Source organism: Carassius auratus, chromosome 35, assembly GCF_003368295.1.
Source record: "Carassius auratus strain Wakin chromosome 35, ASM336829v1, whole genome shotgun sequence".
NCBI classification, from domain to species: domain Eukaryota; kingdom Metazoa; phylum Chordata; class Actinopteri; order Cypriniformes; family Cyprinidae; genus Carassius; species Carassius auratus.
Window position 1 is genome coordinate 2,751,870 of NC_039277.1, and position 21,428 is coordinate 2,773,297.

A 21,428-nucleotide genomic window follows, 5' to 3' on the forward strand; every position below is an offset into this window, starting at 1 on the left:
GATCTGTATTTACATAATCAAAAATACATCGAAAAACAGTAATATTGTAAGATATTATTAAAATGGGAAATAACCGTTCTCAATGTGAATATATTGTAAAAAGGAAATTATTCCTGTGATGTGCAGCTGTATTTTCATCATCATTACTCCAGTCGTCAGTGTCACATGATCTTCAGAAATCATTCATATATTCTGATTTGCTGCTCGAGATATATTTCTGATTATTATCAGTTTTACAAAAAAGAAAGAAAGAATAGAAAACATCCTTGTGCAGCTGAGGATCATGAAATGAAGTTTATTGTAAGGGCAAAGTTAGGGAAACTGAAGACAGCTGAGATTCCTCAGATGTTCTGTTCGTAACCCTAACTGTGTCACCCAGAGTTTTGGCAGACATTGAGATATTACAGCCAGTGATTGGCCAATGAATATTCTGCAATACACCACGAGTGAGGCACACAGTGTTTCAGTGCTACACACCTCATTCTGACACCAAACATACCAATCAAAAATCCAAATCTATGAAGGTCTACCTGTCCACATGTGAGTCTCTGAATTCTAGAAACACAAACACTCCTACACAGTGCCTTCGTTTTCACGCATCTCCATGTTACTTAGGCCACACTGCCATCTGTTGTAAAGTTAGAGAAGAGCCTCAACACCATGAGCCAGGCATTCCTGTTTAGCAAGCCTGAAGATTTCAAAAGGCATCCCAAACTATCACGAACCCACTCTGGATTGCACAACTGTTTTGTCTTTGTACATTTTAGCAGCTGCATGTGCAAAAAGAATGCACTGTAATGTAATGTAGCACATATCTAATTCGTTTACAAGCATTGATAAACAGAGATGGGCACAAATACGTCAAAACGTATTTTGCTACAAATTACAAATACCTGCTCGTCAAATGTGTTTAATTAAAATACAAGTAATTTGTAAATCTGAAAATACAAAATACAACAACAAGCAATCATTTGAAGTGCCAGAGACAGCGTCGTTACATTTAGCAAAACTTGACTTTTTTTTTTTTTAAGCACTCCTCTTCATAAAATGTAGGTTGAACCCGTGGATTCACATGACATGGACTGCCTTAATGAAGGCTTTCCGTTCTGGGTTTTGAATGTGTAAGTTGCAGGGCTGAGTGTAGAGGACTGAAAGCTCTCGGATTTCATCAGAAATATCTTCATCCATGTTCTGAAGATGAACAAAGGTCAAAGAGGAGAGGAACGACACAAGGCAATTAACTACAGAATTTAAATTTTTAGGGTGAACTTGTCACAGTCATGGACTTTCTGTTCGTTTTGTGTTATCCCTACTTGGTCATGTTCTGTTCCTCGTTTTGTTAATTGATTAATCCCCACCTGTTTCCATTCCCCTCATTACTTTCCTTGTTTAAAAAACCCTGTTTGTTCAGTTCCTTTTATCCCACTATCGATGTTAATGTGATGTTAAATTCTAATGTTTGAAGATTTGTGTTCAATATGCCCCTTTTCTCCCATGATCATTAAAATAACTCTTTAGAGATATATTCTTCCTCGTGCATTTGATTTACACACCCAGCTCCTATTACAGATCTATCCCTTTAAGACTTAGGATGTCATATGATTAATTTGCATCCAGCCAAACACTGGGATAGGCTATAGTTGACAGTATAACACAGTTGAAGAGAGACATTGTATCATCCTGAGAATAAAATGGCCTACTTGATTAAATATTTATTTCAAATACTGTCTCTCAAAGCATTCAATCACAAATGACATTTCATTGAATTAGTTATATGTTCTCCAAAATACTAATTACAAAACAGTCAAAAATAATTAAACATGCATTTTAAATGCATTTCATTCAAATATTGCCCATCTCTGTGGCTAAACCTCAAACATGGTGGGAATGTGAGAAAAAAGAGATTTCAAAACGTGTAAACTTACTGTTGAAACAGTGGATGTGTGGCTGTCTCTTTAAATATCTGGACAAAGATTGAGGGTCAAAGTGCACTTGTGTTTGTCATTCTTTCTGAATATTGCAGCTTTTGGGAGAGTTAATATCACACACACACACACACACATTTTAATTATTTAATACTCTTTGTATATCAGCAATACTTTTATTATATTGTTTTATTTATTTATTTTATACTAATTTTCTAATAAATTTTCTAATATTACGTTTCTATAAAAAATGATAAAATTGCTTAATAATTATAATAAATATTTATTGAGCATCAAATCAGCATAGGATGATTTTCTGAAGATCATGTGACACTGAAGACTGGAGTAATGATGATGAAAATACAGCTTTGATCACAGGAACAAATTACATTTTACAATATACTAAAATATAAAAAAAGTGATTTTACAAATATTTACAATTGTAAGCATTCACAATATTGCTTTATATCCTATCAAATAAAGCCGTGGTGAGAAGACCAATATTACCAACCTCCAAAACGTTTAGGACTTTATAAATATATTTCACTAGCATTAATATTGACTGCAGAAATGTTACTCTAACGGAAACCTCAGCAGATATGTCGCTCTGCGAGTAATTTTGAAAGATTTGTCAAAGCTGTCAAATGAATGAGTGAGTGTGCAACAGACTTCAAACTCAAACATAACAAATCATAACTCAAAACATTCTGGAAAACTCCAAGCGACATCAAAGATACTACGTCACTCAAAATGCAAAACTTCCTTCCTGTTACACATTCAAATGGAGCGATTCATACCTGTGGGTGTGTTCTTTACATTCACTGCATTGCTAGGCATTCCCAGAATGCACTTAGAAGAGGTGAGTGGATCAAGTTACGGCACAACATTGGCATAATCACAAGAAAAAAAACACCTGACAAGTGCTCAAGCTCCTCATTCAGTCCCGGGCTCCTCTTATCTGACCTGACGCTGCTGAAGCCACGGCTCGGGACGAGTTATGTGACCTCTTCCTGGTAAAGTCCACTGACACTGGATCTAAACAGACAGCAGGTGAGTGAAGCCACGGTGTTTATGTGCTGCTACAGTCTTGTGTTTAAAGTGTTACTGTACATCAAGCTTGCTGATGTAAGTATATGTTTCTATCAGCTGCCCCATGAAGAAGTGACTTATATGTGCTCTGGATGTTTTGAATCTAGCAGGTGCATGTATCATGGAATTACCAACTAAATAAGGAAGTAGGAAATTTGAATGTGAACGTGTTATGATTATAAGCAAGCGTCTTTAAATGTTAATCTGAAATAAGTTCTGGACTGGACACACATCTGTTGGTTTAGTTTCCACCGTGATTTCTCTTGAGACTTTGTTGCGCCAGTGTTTGTTTGACTGCATTAGTTCATGTACTCAGCGTAGCACTGCTTATTTACATACAGACGCACGTCTTTTGTCAGTCAAAATCCTTTCAGCGCTGTGTTTGCCGCGGAGCAGGATTTGTATCTGTGGTTTTCAGAGAGCATGCTCGGACTTGAATGACGACCGCTCCCTCTAATGAACTAATTCACTCAGCATTGCAGCTCTGATGGAGTGAGGAAAGTGAAAGTACAGCTCAAACAAACCTAAACACACAAGACCAGCAGGTTCTTTCTTATTAATGTTATTGGCCCCGGGCTTTAGTGTTAAGAGCACAGCATTTTGCAAGGGTCTGTGCTGATAACACATTAACCTGGAGCATTTCATCTGCCTTCAGTCAAATACCAGAGACTATTAATACAGACAGAAACGTGTTTGAACACAGTTGGGACTCATCTGAATTAATATCCTGAGAGATATACAGGAGTCATGACTTGAATGCATTTGTGGCTTGACTGTAAGTTATTAAATGCTGTAGTTTTTTTTTTTTTTTTTTTATGCTTTTCTTCGTAGATTGGGTTGGTTTGTTGAAATGAATGCTGGCCAGACAACTTCTGTTGTTCAGATTGGTGCTGGAAGATCTTGTTCCAGGTCAGTATTTATTTACATTTTAACGTATGTGTTATATTATGTGGCATATATATATATATATATATATATATATATATATATATATATATATATATATATATATATATATATATATATATATATATATATATATGTATATATATTACTATTATAATTATTACATAAAGTATGAGACTACATTAAGGTGAGACACTGCAGGCAAAAACACAGTTTTTTCAAGCACCTGTCAATTTTGAGATTTTGGGCTTTTTGGTTTTTCTTAAAGTGCTTTTTCAAACTAGTGGAAGGAAAACATATAAAAGACACTGTTAAGTGTTTATTTTATAGCACTTTATCTGTTTGTGTCAATAGATTTCAATAACAATAGATATTTTTAAAGGCCGTTTTCTCAAAATGAGTTTTTTCTTCAACACTGAGCCATAAATCTCCACTTCAGTAGCACTTACACACACCAAACTTGACATTTTTATTCATGTCTATATTCTGAAGGTTTTTTTTACAGAGGGATTTGTTCATATATATTTTCCTTGATTATATACAACATTTTATTCCCCCCAAAATTGTGAAAATATATTGTTTTCTGGCTGTTCAAAGTATTTTCTGAATTATGGAGTGACAAAAAAGATAACCAGAATTCCCTCTGTTAAAACATTTGACTCTAATATGTCAAAAAAATTAAACAGAAATTTTGAAACTGACTTCATCTAGTGTTCAGATTTTTGTACTAGACATTTATGCAAAATAGCACATATTTCATTAAATAATGCCTCATTTGCATATTTAAATATAACATTTTTGAAAACTTGTAATACAATTTTTTTTTGCAATAATCAATGTAATCAATCAACTGGCAAAGTAAGGTGATAACTATTAGTTTTTTTTTTTTTTTTTTTTTTTTTTTTTTTTTTTTTTTGCCCTATTCACCTGCAGTGTCTCGCCTTAAATATCTAAGATTCAAAATATGTTTTAAACCTGGAAAGGAATCTTAAAGTTAAACAGTTCTAGAAACATAGTTTACACACACACACACACACACACATATATATATATATATATATATATATATATTATTGTAAAATAATCATAATAATAATATAGAAGCATTTCCACTATGGACTTTTAGATACTACTTTGCCTCTTATAATCATTATTTTAAGTGAGTTATTGTTATCATCATCATCATTGTTTTCACTGTCATCATTTAAACAGAAAAGAAGGTTCACTGCAAAATTTAATTCTTAGCTTAGAAGTGAAACACATAAATATAGAAAATATTGTATATGTAATTGTCTGATATGTCTCTTTCTGATTTTTATTTCAATTATCTCACTGATTTCCAAGGGCTCAATTTTTTTCTTTACTGAACACTTACAACTACTTCCTGAAAGACCAAGCCCACCTTCAGCTCGCTGTGCACGAGGTAAAACATCACTCTTGTATGTTTCTGGATGATAACTCATTTAATGAATACATGTGATTAATCTAACGAGTAATCGACTGCGGTGAGTGATTATAATTGGTCAAATATAGCATTTAGCTGCCCTCTGCTGGCACACTACAGGACATCAGCCCTGAAACAACCTGTCACATCTGCTTTCACAGAATGCAGGCAAAGTGACATTTGAAGGCATTCTTGTCATTTCCTGGGGAGTCAAGAGACCCATTCAGCTACAAATACAAGATGAGAAACCCATTTTTACAAATGAGTCTTCGGTCAAGTCACCAGACCCCATCAGTCCACTTGGAACCAAAAGGTAAGTGTTTGTTTTTATGGATTTTGCTGCTGTTGCATGTACTTTCCAGGAAATGGAAAAGTATTTTCTGCCTATATATAGAGAGAGAGCTATTGTGTGATAAATACAACATAATCTCTTAATGACAGCATCTATGGTATGAAAGTCATTCAACCTCCACCTTGGTTTATAAAAACAAAACACACACACACACATATGTGTTTACTGTAATGCACTTGCTCTACCAATGGATGTGTGTGGCAAAAGACATTCCAGAGGGTTTGAAGAAGCCACGAAACCAGATGATCCTGTGTTGATGTACTTCCTTTTAAACTAAACTTGGAGTGGGGCATCTCATAGATGCCATTTAATATATTTTAATATCTTTTAATAAGTTGAATTTATCTTTCGCTTACATTATAAATGTACTATTTGCCGGTCAGGAGGAGGTGGATGTGGAGAGAGGGCCGTTCTAGAAAGCATTTGTTTGGACAAAGTGATCGAGTGTGGATGATAAGTCAACAATGGTTTTGTTTTCCAGGAATGACAATACACTTTAAAATCACTGTAAAAAAAAAAAGTTTTTTCACAGAAATATTCTGTATTATTTTACAGATATTTTCTGCTTTTATAACATTACGTGTAAATCTAATTAAAATACAGAAAAAAACTTTTATTAAAAACATTAACCATAAAATAAAAGTAATAATCTTTAAATTCATATAATGAGAAATTATAGTTTTTTTACAGGTTTATTATTTTGTTTAATTGGCTTGAATGTGAAATTACATGAAATTCTATGTAAAAAGACACAAAAATTCACATATTTAAAATTAAGACAACTATGTGTTTTTTTTTTTTTTTTTTTTTTTTTTTTTTTTTTTTTTACTGTGAAACCTTAAATTTAAGGTAAATGCATGTAAAAAAACAATCGTAAAAAAACGGTAAAAAGTCTGGCAGCAAAGTTGCCAAACACTAATTCTGTTTTTTAAATACAGATATTTACTGAATGTAGAATGAAAAGAAAATCTCATAAAAAAATGTCTGTAGAATGTTAAACAAATGAATAAATCTGCATAGAAACTTGAAATTATTGCAGAAATACCTTAAAATTATACAATTAATTAAAGTCTTCTGTTTTTACACAGTATTCTTTGGTAAATTCATAACATAATCAATTACATCCACAAGAATTCCCCGTCAAAGTACAGATTTTTAGATGTAAAACACACACAAAATTACATAACATTACTTAAAATACCGTATTTTAAAAGCTTTAGGTTTTTATTTTATGGGATTATCAATCAATCAATATTAAATTCCTGTTAAATTTAGTTTTTGAACTGTAGAAAAAATAAGATCACATTATAATAGCTTGCAAAGCCATATTTTTTTTATAGTCATTACTTTATATAAACAATATTTGACAGTAATTACAAGCATTTATCCAATATATCTACATAACTTTTCCCATTAATGTATGGGGTTTACTTTGAATAAACATACTTTTATAGTAATTAAAAGCAACTTTCCAATATATCTACAGACTGTTCTCATTAATGAATGAGGTTAACTTTGCATAAACATTGTTTTATAGTAATTAAAAGCAACTATCCAATACATTTACAGACTTTCCCTATTAATGTATGGGGTTTACTTTGAATGAACATACTTTTATAGTAATTACAAGCATTTATTTATGTACTTTTCCCATTAATGTATAGCTTTACTTTGAATAAACTTACTTTTATAGTAATTAAACGCAACTATCCAATATATCTACATACTTTTCCTATTAATTCAAGGAGTTCATTTTATATAAACATTGTTTTATAGTAAATAAAAGCAACTATCCAATATATCTACATTAGTTTTCCCATTAATGTATAGGATTACTTTAAATAAACCTGACTTTTATAGTAATTAAACGCAAATATCCAATTTATATACATTCTTCTCCCATTAATGTATAGGGTTACTTTATATAAACATTGTTTTATAATACTTAAAAACAACTATCCAATATATCTAAATACTGTTTCCATTAATTCATGGAGTTCACTTTATATACAATTTTAAACAAATACAAATTTATAGTAATTAAAAGCAATTATCCAAAATTTTACATACCTTTCCCATAAATTTATGGAGTTCACTTTGTGAAAAAAATTGAGTGGCAACATTTCCAGCCCCCACCTGTGGACTGTTTGAGCTGCTGCTGTCTGGCAAGTGATGCTGCAGCCTCAAGTCTCTGATCATCATGCTTTGGGACAGTTTTCCCGCAAGAAAACCACCTGCTAAAATGTTACTCGTTTGACCTCGCTGCTAATTGCTCTGAAGGCTTCAACCCTTGATTCCATGAACACATCTCATGGTGCAGCTGAGAAAGTGGCCTTTTGAGGCAAAAACGATGTTGCACCTTCTTGATAATAAATACAGTCTACCCGGAAACAGTTGATTACACAATGATGCATTACAGCTTCATTTATTTGGCGGTAGATCATGTTTATTATAACTATTTTGAGAGAAATTCGGTTCTCCTTCACTCTCAAAAATAGAAGTTGCCTGCAAGAAGAACCAAAAAAAGAGGTTTTTGCAGCAATGCCAAAGATATCCCAAAGATATCATTATTTGATGATGATTATTATTATTATTATTATTGTGGATGTTGAAGGTTCGTTATGCAACCATAAAAGCTGGCAAATAACCTTTGTTTGTCAGTGTTGATCATTAATTTACTAGGTACAATCATGCCAGTCTCCTGTCAACACTTATAATGCACATACGGTTGCATTTTTTATTTATTTATTTTTTCCACAAAAACTAAAGGACATTATTTTCTGTGTTGATCGATAGTATGATGCTACTGACGGTGCATACGTTCAATTCAACATGAAACATTAACGAAAACTGCATGACGATAACAAACTCTCGTCAAAGTTCTTGCTTTCTGTTCAACTAGAGTTATCTGCTTTTAGACAAGTATTGATTAAACATAAATGATGGCATGAATTGAGTGCAGCTGAATCAGTGCACAGGGCTGCAGCATGATCTGCTGATCGTCTAAGGCTGAATACACGATAATAAGAGGAAGTCAGTGGACACAAAAACCACCGTTCGATCTTAGATGAGATGAAGACATCTGTGCAGTTAGAACAAGACAAAATGAGCAGTCTTTATTAAAGATTATGTCTGTTTTTGATTTGATCATATTTTCCCGTAGGGGTATGACACGATGGGGAGAGTTCGACGATCTCCATCATATTGATGAACTAGAGGAGGCTGAATCCACGGAGCCTGAAGATCCTCCTACAGGTTCGGTTTCTTTGGTGCAGTCAGTGTTTGATGGAGTTAGTGCTCTGGCAACACAACCTTTAATCGACACAATCCTCCCTTGCTCTTCAAGGCTACATCGGATACGAGAGCAAGACGTTGAGACCTTCCAGATCTTTGCCGATGGGTGAAGAAAGTTCGAATCTGATCCGCACCATGAGTGACGCCTCGCTGGTGAAGATGAGGGTGAAGAGTAAGAAGACGGGAGAATGTCAGAGGAACAGAAACCATCGCTTCTCCATCAACGGACACTTCTACAACTACAAGGTCCCACATGTCAAGCTTAAAGCCTAATGTAAATGATCGATAATTATTATGAAGCCGTGACAGGCATCGTGACATACAAGAAATATACAGTGGTCAATAACAATAAATGAATCTGGAAGAGTTCTACTTAATGTGTAATCATTGATATATAAGTGTGAGACGCTGCACTGCCATCTATCGATTTGTTTTCCCATGAATGTCTCAATTGTGTAAATATGATTCTAGTAGTAAGTTTTAGAGAGTGTTTTTTTTTTCTTTTTTTTAACTGTCACTGCTCAGGATTCACTGCATCTACTTTTACACTGTTGCCGTGGATTGTTTTTAGCATATGAAAAAAGAGAAAACACAATTGGGCAGGTTTTGTTTTTGCAGATCTGGCAACCCTGACCAGAAGTCAAATCGGTTGCACTATTTTACAGTACGTGTACTATCATGTACTTATAGTGTACTTACAGTGTATTTATCTAAGAAAGTTCTGGTAATATAAGGTAACTACATGGGGTAGGGTTAGGTTTAGGGGTAGGTTCAGGGTTAGTAATTAGTTATTACATAGTTATTGTAATTACTATAATAAGTACATAGTATGTACATGAGGAACAGGACTGTAAAATAAAGTGCTACCGTCAAATCATTTCAACACGGCAAAATTATGCACCATGTAAAATCACATCATTTTGTACGGGAACCTATTAGAATGTGATTTCAGGGTTATGTAAGACATTAATTATCATTAATTAACCCTCATGTTCAAATGTACATTCTTGGGATACAACAGGGGATACTTTGCTAGTAATTCTTTTCTATACAACAAATACAGCTATAATGGATGGGGACTTATTATATTAGTTTTATGAGTTTTTTTAATAGTTAGTTTTATAGTTTTTTTTTGTTTTTGCAGACATCTGTTTTCATACCGTCATTTGGCGCAACCACAAATGTGCACATTACCAGCGAGATGACAACACAAGAGGTCATGACCCAGCTGCTTCAGAAGTTTAAAGTAGGTCTTATTCATTTCACTTCAATGCATACGGATTTTTTAAGTCTGTTTTCCTCGTTGATCATTTCCACCCACAATTCTGAGAGAAAAATGCATCTTTTTTTATGCAGATAGAAAACAGTCCACATGAATTTGCACTTTACTGCATTCATCAGATCGGAGGTATGTCGAATTATCGATTCAGATTTATGAATTTCACCCATAGCTTAACTCATTTCTGATTTTAGAAGTAGTTTCATTTCCAAACACAAGACCCGTTTTTGTTTTGCATGCATTATGCCATCGTGGTTCCACACTTCTCCGTCCTAGAAGTCTAGAGTCACATTTCTGCCCATCACATCTGTTGTTCACAGAGAAGCGACGGTTGAGCAGCTCGGACCTGCCACTGTGGGAGCGTCTTCTACAGGGACCATCAACCAGCATCATGAAGATGTTCCTCATGGACGCAGACGAACAGGAAATCAGCCTCGATGTGAGTCTAGCTCTTCAGACACTACAGAAATGCGTCTCCTACTCAAAGAAAACTAAATGAATTCCCCACTTCTGCTGATTTGATTAGGTAGCTCAGTACCTCAATTTAGAGACGCCCATTCTGAAGGTAATTCTGCAGAAGCTGGAGGAGCAAGAGAACCAAGAAGTACAAAGAATAATCGCAAAGTAAGTCTATTGAGGCAATTAATGCATTTGTTTTATTATATTAACATAAATGGCTTTTATACTTCTGAAGAAACGTGTTAGATGAAAGGCTTTGATGTATTTGATCACACATAGGTATCAAAAGGAACGGAGTGTCTTGTTGCAGTGCTTGATAAAAAAGATGCCGGTTAAAACTGAGACAACTGTATAAATGAAGACTTGGCAACGGGAAACTTTTGTGACATCACACCACAGAGTAAACAGAGAACTGGAAACTGAGCCCTCGGGACGAGAAGCCAGAATCAGGATCGTGACATCCACATGTAGGACTTCTGTTTTTACAGTTAAGATTGACTGTTAAGTTTGTGGTAATGATGACGATGTATATAATGTAAAATAGTTTTCACATGAATGTAATGACACTATTTATCAAGTGAGGAAACCAAATAAACTACTGATATTTGATTTGCAGTTTGTTTGATTAACTGTTGCTCTATGGCTAGGTTTTATTCTTGGAAAAGATTCAGTTTACTTGAGTTCCACCTGACATCTGTCAACGGGAGAGTCGAGACTCAAAAACATTAAATTAAATTAACTAATTTATGCATTTAGCAGACGCTTAAAAATGACTTACAGTGCATTCAGGCCATAAATTTTTACCTTTCATGTGTTCCCAGGGATTCGAACCCCCTACCTTGCGCTTCATAGCGCAGTGCGATACCAATTGAGCTACACATAACATAATTATGTATAATTATCATCACATAATTTGCTTTTGAAAAGTCTTATGTATAAATAATGATCTCACTTTACTATAGAATTTATTAATTTATTTAATAAAAAAAAACAAAGAAAATCATTAATAATAATAATTATCAAACTAAAATTAATTTCTCCTTAAATAGTTTTTTAGAAATTAAATAATTCCATTTTGGATCAAATTAATCTCAGAAAAAAGAAAGAAAAAAAATAAGATAAAGAATATGTGGTCCGCTATCCAAAGGTACAAAACTGTCACAACTTGGAGTCCATGTGAAGTTCAAGCAGATCTTCTGCAGGACATCTTCTGCACCTCATGATCATCGGTCATCAGGTCGAGGCTCACCTCAAACTTACACGCCAGTTGCTGATTAAAAAAAAAAAAAAATGTAAAAAAAAAAGTACAAAAAGTACAGTAATGGTACATTGGCTACAATTAAATAGAAATCAGGTATTAAGAAAATAAAAGAAAATGTACCTTTTTGGTCATGCCACAAGCCTTAATAATTGTATCGTCTGATTTGCTGCATTTTGTCTTTCCAAGAGTGGCCTCTATTTTGTAGTTCATCTTATTTGTCACCTGGACACAAAGGTTTCTTGTCGTTTAATGTGGATTAATACACGACAACACTTTATTTTAAGCCCCCAGTCTCACTATTAACTAGTTGCTTATTAGCATGCATGCTACTAGCATATTAACAGTTTATTAGCTCTTATCAGGCACACATTAATGCCTTATTCTGTATGACCATATTCTAGATCCTTTGACCCTAAACTAAACAACGAACTTCAACTAACCAGCGCATTAGGAGTTTACTGAGGAAAAACTAAAGTGTTACCGTACACAAAGAACATATTGATGAACCCTGTACCTGAGTGCTGGCCGATGTGACATTGAGGAGTCTGAAGTATTTCTTAGCTTTGGATTTGGAGTTGAAGACCTCGACAGCTTCTTCAGCAGCCTCCTGAACATCTTCCCTCTCCGGACTGGCGAGAGTCCAGCCGCCGAGCAGCTCCACCTGTCCTGCGAGACGTGGACCGAGACCATCAGAGACGGACTCCAAGAAACCCAGGACATCTCACCCACAAATACACGCTGCTATGATAATGCTAATACTTGCATTCATGTATTTCTTATGTGTTGACATTTTACCATGTTCAACTACAGCAGGCTTTTCTGTGAAGCACCATGCACTTGAATTAGAAAATGGTGCAAAACACAAAGATAATAAATAATAATTAAGTAATATAAAAGAAGTAGCTGTATCAACAGTTCAACAGAGGCTCTTTAAAATATTACAATGCACACAGACACACGTTAAACGAAATGCATTTTGTAAAAAACACAATATAATAGGAACAATAAGAGCTTACTTGCTACAATGATGTCTTCCTGCACGAGCTGCTCAGCACCGCTGAAGTGAAACACGGAGAGAGAGGACACGAGGAGCAGCAGGCGGACCTCCATGACTCTCGGCTCGGTGATCTCTGAGAGAAAGAGCTGAGCTCGTGGATGTGGAGACGGCTGTAAATCTGCTCCGCCTGACGCCCTTCCCTCCAGCGAGGGTGGAGTGAGGGAGAGAGAGTCCACCCAGACGCTGAGTCACGAGGGAAAACATGATTTAAGTCTGTGTGTAGGTGTGTGTGTGTGTGTGTGTGTTTTAGGACAGAAAACGAGGACAGAACGGTTAATCTGTTTACGCCGTAAGTACACAGTTCAGTGTGTAATCTGACTTCCTGTCACTGACAGCTGGAGATCACACCGAGCTTCGCTTCACTTGAGGACAAACGTCACTGCTTATATTACTGCTGATGTGTATTTGATAAACGTGTCACTTCTTTGTTGGACAAAATCATATAGATTCCATAGTTTATTATAATAAATATTTATTTATTGTATTTTTTCAGTTATGTTGTATTTTTTTATGTTTGTAATTTATTTATTTAAAAGATAGTATAAAAGAGAAATAATTATTTTGCATTGGTCCTATCAATTTTATGTGATTTATTTGCAATTGTTTATTTGGAATACAACTCGTTCATGTCCTCTGGGTGAATTAATTGGTCAATAATGTGAAACATTACAGAAAATATCAATATTCCTTAAAAAAAAATACATATTACTAATGAATTTTTACTATATATATAATTATTACATGTCATTTCAATATTAAAAAAGATGATATTTGGACATTGTGTGATATATTGACATGAATTTATTGATAATAAATTTGCATGTATTTACAGTATATGGTGGGACATTATAGGTGCAAACTATATTTTTGTCAAATATTTGCTGAGTTCTGTTGATGTTAATAATTTGAGATTTCTGTGCCAAAGTGCATACATACATAGGTTATTTATAAGAACATCATTGTAAATCTAACCTGAAATGACGTTGAAATTGATTTCCGAATGATAAATATTTGCTTATATATTGTCAAGTATAATGTCCGGTTTTCTTAATACATAAAAAATAACAATTGGCATAAGCTGTTTTTATTCTAAATACTATAATGATTTTTTAAACACTATGCAAACCCTAACCCCCCAAAAAAACATGTTTTGCTGGTGCCAGGAGCATAATCAGAGATGTTTATCCTGAACAGTGACGTCCAGATAGCTCTCATCTAGAACATGTGCTACACAAAAGCACACCCTCTCTGCGTAACAAAAGCGCAGACAAAATAACCAGCCCTGTCACAGAAAGCCCATGCTGACAGATGAGATTCTTCAACAAAATATCACCAGTGCTCTGTGAAATACAAGGCTGTTCATAATCTCTTGCCTTGTTTACCATGAACTAGATTGCACTTTTCCAGTAGCAGTGTGACAGCTCAGTCATCTCATCTGGCCTTAGGTCATGTCTGTGTATGACCAGTGTTGACATCCTAGCCTTAGTAATTACAACATGTGACGTACTATGGTATTACAGTATATTAAGTAACTGTTTGTATCATATCTGATCATATTACACTCATTAAAAAACAAATGGTTACAAATGAGCACTTATCAGGCCCAAGGATTTTACTCTGTCATGGAAATATCAGGGTGTAGACGAGGGTGTAAACACATCCTCTCATCAAGTATCAGATGATTACAGTCTCTTTTAAAGGACTGTAATAACCTCAGTTCATCTTCTCATATTGGTCTACACAGTCACAGTGCTAAACTAAACCCATCAGGTCTCAGTGCTGTTCAAAAGCTCTTCTGCTCGATGAGATTCCTTAAGGACTCGAACTCTAAAAATAATAGAGATGCAAGAAATCTGGTAAGAAATAACATATTATTGACATGACTTTCCCTGACCTTTAAACATTTAAAGCACACATTGTGATGCATGCAGCAGCACTACACCTGGATTCTCTCCCCTCTTTCCTCGGTTGTTTCTCTATCACCCTATTAAATTCTTCCACTTCACTGAAATAGTAAATGGAGAACATAATCACTGCTGGGTTAACAGAAATAGTGTTATAACTAGGGCCGGGACTTTAATGCGTTAATTGAGATTAATTAATTACACAAAAAATAACGCATTAACTAAGATTAATTAATTACAAAAAAAAAAAAAAAAAAAATCCCGCATTTTTAATAACTTATTTTTGCACCGCGGAACGTTTCTCACTGGATGAGTTTCGGCGGACCGATTATACTGAAGCACCAACTAGCGTTCGCATATCACCGCAGCAGCACATCGAGCCTCAAGTATAACCTCAACGCAAAACATATAGCAGCTAGCGTGGACTTTACACTTTATGTTGAACTGTGTATTATTTTGTTGGTGCAACAGTTTATGTTGAACTCTTTATTGTTTTGGCCAAGGTTATTGAGAGTTGGACTTAGTAAGTTATGGCCTCTGAAGCAACAGAGAGATGTTTTCTAATAGTCAGTGTTTCCAATGTTTATATATATATATATATATATATATATATATATATATATATATATATATATATATATATATATATATATATATATATATATATATATACCTATAAGCTTCCTGAATTTCTGAAATGTACTATTTCTAAATTGTTTCTAAATATTCTATTGATACACTTCATGGCAAAAATTGCACTGGTCTGCTAGACTTGGTTGAACAAAAATAAACTATATTTTGTTGCTTAAGCTTATGTATTCAGTCATTATTCAATGGTATACTATAAATCCATGTAAAAAAAAAAATACTTCTCACTGTTCTCAGATCAAATATTTATATGCGATTAAAATGCGATTAATTTCGATTAATTAATTACAAAGCCTCTAATTAATTAGATTAATTTTTTTAATCGAGTCCCGGCCCTAGTTATAACGCTTAAAAACAGGATAGATTGGACATTGTGTAAAAACAGAGGCCACTTTAACATAAGTATAAAAATCCCAGTCGTTTCCACAGATCTGGCGAGGCAAGCCCTGTAATCAACAAAAGGTAATATTAGCGATACATGAAACATCAGCTGCTGTCCTTTTTATCACATGTCTTTTATTTGAAATGCACATTACGGGCAATCGTATTTCATTGAAATATTTAATTATGCAATATATTATTCACCACAATATCTTGCCCAGTCTTCTCAGTCCAGCTGCCAGGATCGATTTTCTGAGCAAGATCTCTACACAATAAAAATAAATAAATAAATAAATAAATAAATTTAAAACAGATAGACAACAAGTGAGTGGCTATGCTTTCAAGACTATATAGCAGATCACGAACGCTACGATGACTTTCCATTGAAATGCATCACAATTGTTTTAATGTTGATCAAAAAATAATTTATTCACAGTAGGCATCGTTGTCACTAAAAACCTAGGGTCCTAGAAATACGGTCCTAGGTTTGCGGTCCTGAAAATGCAGCCTCCGGTTTTGCAGGAAGATGCTACTCGTATTGTCCGCTGTCTATGGTAGGCTATTGTCTACTCTATGGTATTTATGAATGTGCATGTACAAATATTTCCCCAGCAGATGGCAGCATATTTGATTCCATTTGTTGTGTCTATTAAAAAAAATAATAATAAAATAAACACATTTGTGATCTGTGGTTAATATGAGATATTTAAATTGAAAATAGTGACTGAGAGGACAGATGAGCACAGCCTACCTCCAGAGCTGATATATTCTACGTCCTTTGAACCACCATCTGATTGAGATTAAAAAAAAAATATATATATATATATATATTATGCATGGAAAGTCCATATTATTTACATTTAATTAAAACCGAACAAACACATTTTAAAAAAGCTAAACAAGGCTGTAGATGTTGTAAATACAATCAATAAATAAATAAAATAAAATGAACCTGAAGGGTTTCATTCATGAAAAATAAAATGTTTACCAGAACAACCGTCCAAAAAATAATTAATAAAAAATAATAACAAAAAATAAATAAATAAAAATAAATAAAAACATTTGTTTAATCGTACATTTATTCACAAAACAAATAATAATAACAAAATTAAAATAACAAATACAAATAAATAAAACCTGACTCGAGTTGGAATATTATCAGTTCGATTCGCGATTCAATTCAATGAACCGATTCAGTGGTTCTTGAATCAGACGTCTCTAGGAACGAACCGTCCGCCGTCAGACCGGTGAGGAGGAGAGAGAAATGAGGTGAGAAGAGAAGACTGTGTGTGTCAATCTGCAGTCTTCTGATGTAGTGTGAGAACAGGACCGGTTTAGGGCTTTTATGTGACTGTTGTTATCTTGGCTAATAAATGCAGTCTTTTGCCTTGAGCAGTGAATTAGCTGATGAGCTAGTTAGCAGCAAAGCTAATGCTAATTTCGTAAGAACAACATCCTTCGCTAGACAAGATGTCCGATTATAATACTGACTTATGTATTCATTTCAATTTAAAATCAGAATTGCAGTGCATTTATGCAAGACTTAAAACATACCATGTGAAATATCCCGACAGCCTGCATCACATTATAATTTAAAGCAGTGATTTTATATTTAATGTCTTGTTTTTGTTTTGGTGTTATATAATAAAATATATACATATTGCCCGCTTGTTTTCAGGTCGTATATGTCAGTATGTGTTTAACGTTATATAGAAGTCTGCTGCTAACATTATTATGAATGTTCGATCTGTTCATGTCTTTATTGAAGATATGCAAACATGATGTGTTAATTCACAGGTTTAAACTCTTATTTTGAGAGCACTGTCTGCTATCATAACCACATGAAACAGTCTCACATTAGCCTGCTGTAATCAGTGTGTGTTCCAGCAGATCAGGCTGTGGACCCGTCCATGGAAGAGGCCAGCGATGAGGGGCTTCTACTCCAAGCTGGACTCCTCATCTCCTCTGAACCTGGCCGTGGAGACGGAGAAAGCTCAGGCCCTGCTCCAGACCTTCAGCACTGCCTCTCTGTTAGCCAGCGCGGGCCTGGGAGCGTTCTGCTTCCTCGTCGACCCCTTTCTGACGCTCCCCTTCATCCAGCACCTGTGGCTCAGGGCTGTGCTCGATAACGCCGTCCACGGCATCATCGGACTCTGGTCATGGGCCATCGTCATCGGTTTGAGGAAGAAAAGTGACTTCTATGAAGTCGTCTTGGCCGGGTTTCTGGCTTCTATCATTGACCTGGACCACTTCTTCACGGCTGGATCATTGTCACTCAGAGTGAGGCCTTTTGTTTCTTTTTAATTAGCTTCTGAAAATGGATAACTTCACTTTTTTGCCATTTATTTCAGCAACTTAACACTCAACAGATAATGAAGCAATAAGCCAATACTGCCGTCCAAAGGCAAAGAGGAGTAACTACACATCTGGTCAAAATTGAGTGAAGTCCTAAAATGGGCTTTGCGACATCTGTTCTGATTGTGACAAAGTCTCCTGGTTCTATTTTATCTAATTTCAGAGAAACGAGAGTGTCAAAATTGCAGTAACTACAAAATCCTAACTAATACCAAGGCAAACCGCAGTAAGTGAAGTTACTGCATTCAGGCTTTGTTTTCCTGTTAGACACCACAGTACTGCGCGATCGGCCTTGTATCCCGCGGCCAAATGATGGTTGAACTCATGTTTAAATGCAAATATCCAAAGACGGGTAAGGTAGATAGCTAAATATTAACTCATTACTTAATAAGCTTAATACGAAGTAATTTTAGCGTACACAACATGCAAACATTAATAATACTATTAAAGTTATTAAAAACAATCAGCATGTAGTAAGAAACACAAAAGAAAAGCTGACTGAACTAGTCTTTTATTAACAGTGTTGGGCAGTAGCGTCGCTACAAGCAGCGAAGCTACTAGTTTCTCAGTAGCTTGGTCGTAGCTTTGCTACTTTCTGAATCAAATAGCTTTTCAGTAGCGAAGCTCTTTTTTTTACCAAGAAGTGCGGTAGCTTCCACACAAGCTACATTTTCGCAAGCATTTCTGAAGCTCAAACTCAAATCGGGAAATACAACTGCTAAGATCGCTGATCCTGGATCAGTAGTGACGCGACGGCGCTTCTTCATCTTGTTCGTGTTTACAGTGGATAGCAACCAACCATCTTTATGATGCATTACCGCCACCTTCTGCTCTGGATGGTTCCACTCCTTGGCCAGTCGCGCAAAAAATTATTTGATGAAATGATGGCAGAGGGTGAGGTCGGAGAACAGTTAATCCCGAGGAGTGAGTCGCCGTGGCCGTACCTCGACAAATACATGACACTGACTGAGATAACAGAGAGAAAATATGTTTTAGATGCTGCTTGTAAAAATTATCAGGGTCAGCCCTTATGAAAGGAAAATATGTTTACCAATATATTATTTTCCCTTTTTATTTCTAATATTTTATATATTTGAATACATTTAATAATATATTGATGACACATATATTATATAATATATTGCAAAATATACAAATTATTGCCGCTTTCAATATATTGCAATATATTGGAAAAAATAAATATATATATAAGAATATATTCCTAATATATTACCTGATATTTTCCAATATACTGCAATATATTTTGGTTTCATAAGGGCCAGCCTGGCCATTTTTTTTTGTACTGTTTGGAGGTCTTGCATTTTGTTCTGCAAAATCCTACAGTATATTTAGCATGCCCATGCAACAGGTGCATACACTTACTTGTGCGCACATTGTTAATTACATGTATTTTGATTGTTTTTGTTGCCAAATTGATAAGGAACACAAAAAACTATTAAACTAAACAATTACACCTGCCTGTTTGACTGACAGTTTTGAGCACTGAGATAGCATTTACTTGTAATAAAACGTGTTCAACATAAAAATGTCATTTTAAAAGTAGCTTAGATGTAGCAAGCTACTGTTGATGTAGCTTAGCTTGCTACATTTCCCAGGGGGTAGCTTCAGTGTAGTGAAGCTTCATTTACTGTAGAGTAACTGGTAGCTTGGCTCACTACATTTTCCAAGTAGCTTGCCCAACACTGCTTATTAATATGATTTAGTTAGAAGATACTGCACTTTGCTTTTGTAATAGTGTTTTAGTTGTGTAAGGTCATCAAAAGGCAGATGGCAGTATCTGCATTTTAGTGGTCAAAGGTCACATCAGTGCTTATGGTTTTTATCTAAAAAAAAAAAGTTAATCCTAAAAAGGCTTTGAATGAATGCATTGCCACTAATCTACCCACAACATGTTTGACTGGCTGAGGTAAAAACTAAAGGTCTTTTTCTCAGTTTGCGTAGTTACTGCACTTTGCCTTTGTAGGGCAGTTTAGAGACATCAATTATGGTAATACAATATATTTGTTAGTATTTCTGTGACTTCAGACAGTTTGCAGGGTTTGACCAGTTTAATCCCATTGCTATTAGACACTCTTGCTTCCAGGATAAAATGATCATGGACAACAGCAAGTAATGCATTTATGCAATGGCATCAGTAACTCACTCATGTATTGATCAGTGCAACATGCAGCTTTAACCTAGCTCGTGTCCTTGTGTTGCCGCAGGCCGCTGTGAATCTGCCGCACAGGCCTCCGCTGCACTGCTCCACCCTGATCCCAGCGCTCTGCTTCTCCCTGCGCCTCCTCATGTGGGCCTGCCGGCTCAAGGACTCCTGGTGCTCGCTGCCCTGGATGCTGTTCATCTCGCTGGCGTCGCACCACGTCCGCGACGGCGTTCGGCACGGCCTCTGGGTGTGTCCGTTTGGAAACACGGCACCCATCTCTTACTGGCTGTACGTCACCATCACAGCCACTCTCCCTCACCTGTGCTCGGTGCTCATGTATCTGACCGGCACCAGAGACATGATCTCCACCAAACACGGAGTCGCCATCGACGTCTGAAAAACACTGGTTTGTTTATTTTATTCCTCTTCGCCTCGTCGCCATTCCAGCGTAACTCGTCCTTCTTCCCCCGAGAGATGTTTGATACTTTTCACTACTGTGGTCATTCAGGTATCGGTGTGAAATCAGGTTGTATTCACTGTGAAGACTGTGAGTATTTTAATATGAATGATTCAGATTAGGGTTGGGCGATTTAAAAAAAAAAAAAAAAATCTATTTTGCAACCTTTTTGTACAATATGCTGTATATATTTGATATATTAATCCATTACAGAGCAAAAAGAGTAATAATAGTAGAATTTCAATATTTGCTGATTTGAATTCTCAGTGCTGGCAAGTAGATGCTATTTAATTATTCTGAATATCTAATAATCTATTAATATGCATCAAATTAACAATGTAAAGTAATAAACAGCATTAACCTGCCTTTATTCAAGCTCCACACAAAGATGTCGATGAGCAACTTCAATGAACAAAGAAAAAAAAAAACATGCTAATTTATGGTTGTGAATTA

The 21,428-nt window shown here is 35.2% G+C and overlaps 3 protein-coding genes and 1 long non-coding RNA gene across 6 annotated transcripts; 2 read left to right on the plus strand and 2 right to left on the minus strand.

Annotated features, from left to right (window-relative positions):
- The first annotated feature begins 1,935 nt into the window (after nucleotides 1-1,935).
- Nucleotides 1,936-11,357, plus strand: LOC113054031 (ras association domain-containing protein 6-like). Its single transcript, XM_026219304.1, has 11 exons — nucleotides 1,936-2,975; nucleotides 3,846-3,923; nucleotides 5,265-5,343; nucleotides 5,526-5,677; nucleotides 8,880-8,971; nucleotides 9,063-9,256; nucleotides 10,155-10,256; nucleotides 10,367-10,418; nucleotides 10,610-10,728; nucleotides 10,816-10,913; nucleotides 11,028-11,357. Exons 2-11 carry the CDS (start codon nucleotides 3,865-3,867, stop codon nucleotides 11,101-11,103), a joined length of 1,023 nt encoding a protein of 340 aa, XP_026075089.1. The 5' UTR covers nucleotides 1,936-2,975; nucleotides 3,846-3,864; the 3' UTR covers nucleotides 11,104-11,357.
- Nucleotides 10,919-13,252, minus strand: LOC113054032 (L-cystatin-like). Its single transcript, XM_026219305.1, has 4 exons — nucleotides 13,026-13,252; nucleotides 12,524-12,675; nucleotides 12,130-12,231; nucleotides 10,919-12,018 (listed from the first exon to the last, which is right to left on the minus strand). The coding sequence occupies exons 1-4, from the start codon at nucleotides 13,117-13,119 to the stop codon at nucleotides 11,932-11,934; spliced, it is 435 nt and encodes a 144-aa protein (XP_026075090.1). The 5' UTR covers nucleotides 13,120-13,252; the 3' UTR covers nucleotides 10,919-11,931.
- A 2,658-nt stretch (nucleotides 13,253-15,910) lies between these two features.
- LOC113054807 (uncharacterized) lies at nucleotides 15,911-16,780 on the minus strand. The gene is made up of 3 exons (XR_003277433.1): nucleotides 16,434-16,780; nucleotides 16,204-16,264; nucleotides 15,911-16,064 (listed from the first exon to the last, which is right to left on the minus strand). It is a non-coding gene; the product is annotated as an uncharacterized LOC113054807 (long non-coding RNA).
- A 414-nt stretch (nucleotides 16,781-17,194) lies between these two features.
- On the plus strand, nucleotides 17,195-21,127 carry LOC113054034 (transmembrane protein 267-like). 3 transcript variants are annotated; one of them, XM_026219306.1, is made up of 3 exons: nucleotides 17,195-17,268; nucleotides 17,890-18,279; nucleotides 20,580-21,127. In XM_026219306.1, the coding sequence occupies exons 2-3, from the start codon at nucleotides 17,926-17,928 to the stop codon at nucleotides 20,913-20,915; spliced, it is 690 nt and encodes a 229-aa protein (XP_026075091.1). In that variant the 5' UTR covers nucleotides 17,195-17,268; nucleotides 17,890-17,925; the 3' UTR covers nucleotides 20,916-21,127. The 3 variants fall into 3 exon arrangements, with proteins under 3 accessions (XP_026075091.1, XP_026075092.1, XP_026075093.1); XM_026219307.1 differs by having other exon boundaries at nucleotides 17,202-17,268; nucleotides 17,887-18,279; XM_026219308.1 differs by having other exon boundaries at nucleotides 17,222-17,268; nucleotides 17,875-18,279.
- Nucleotides 21,128-21,428: the final 301 nt, after the last annotated feature.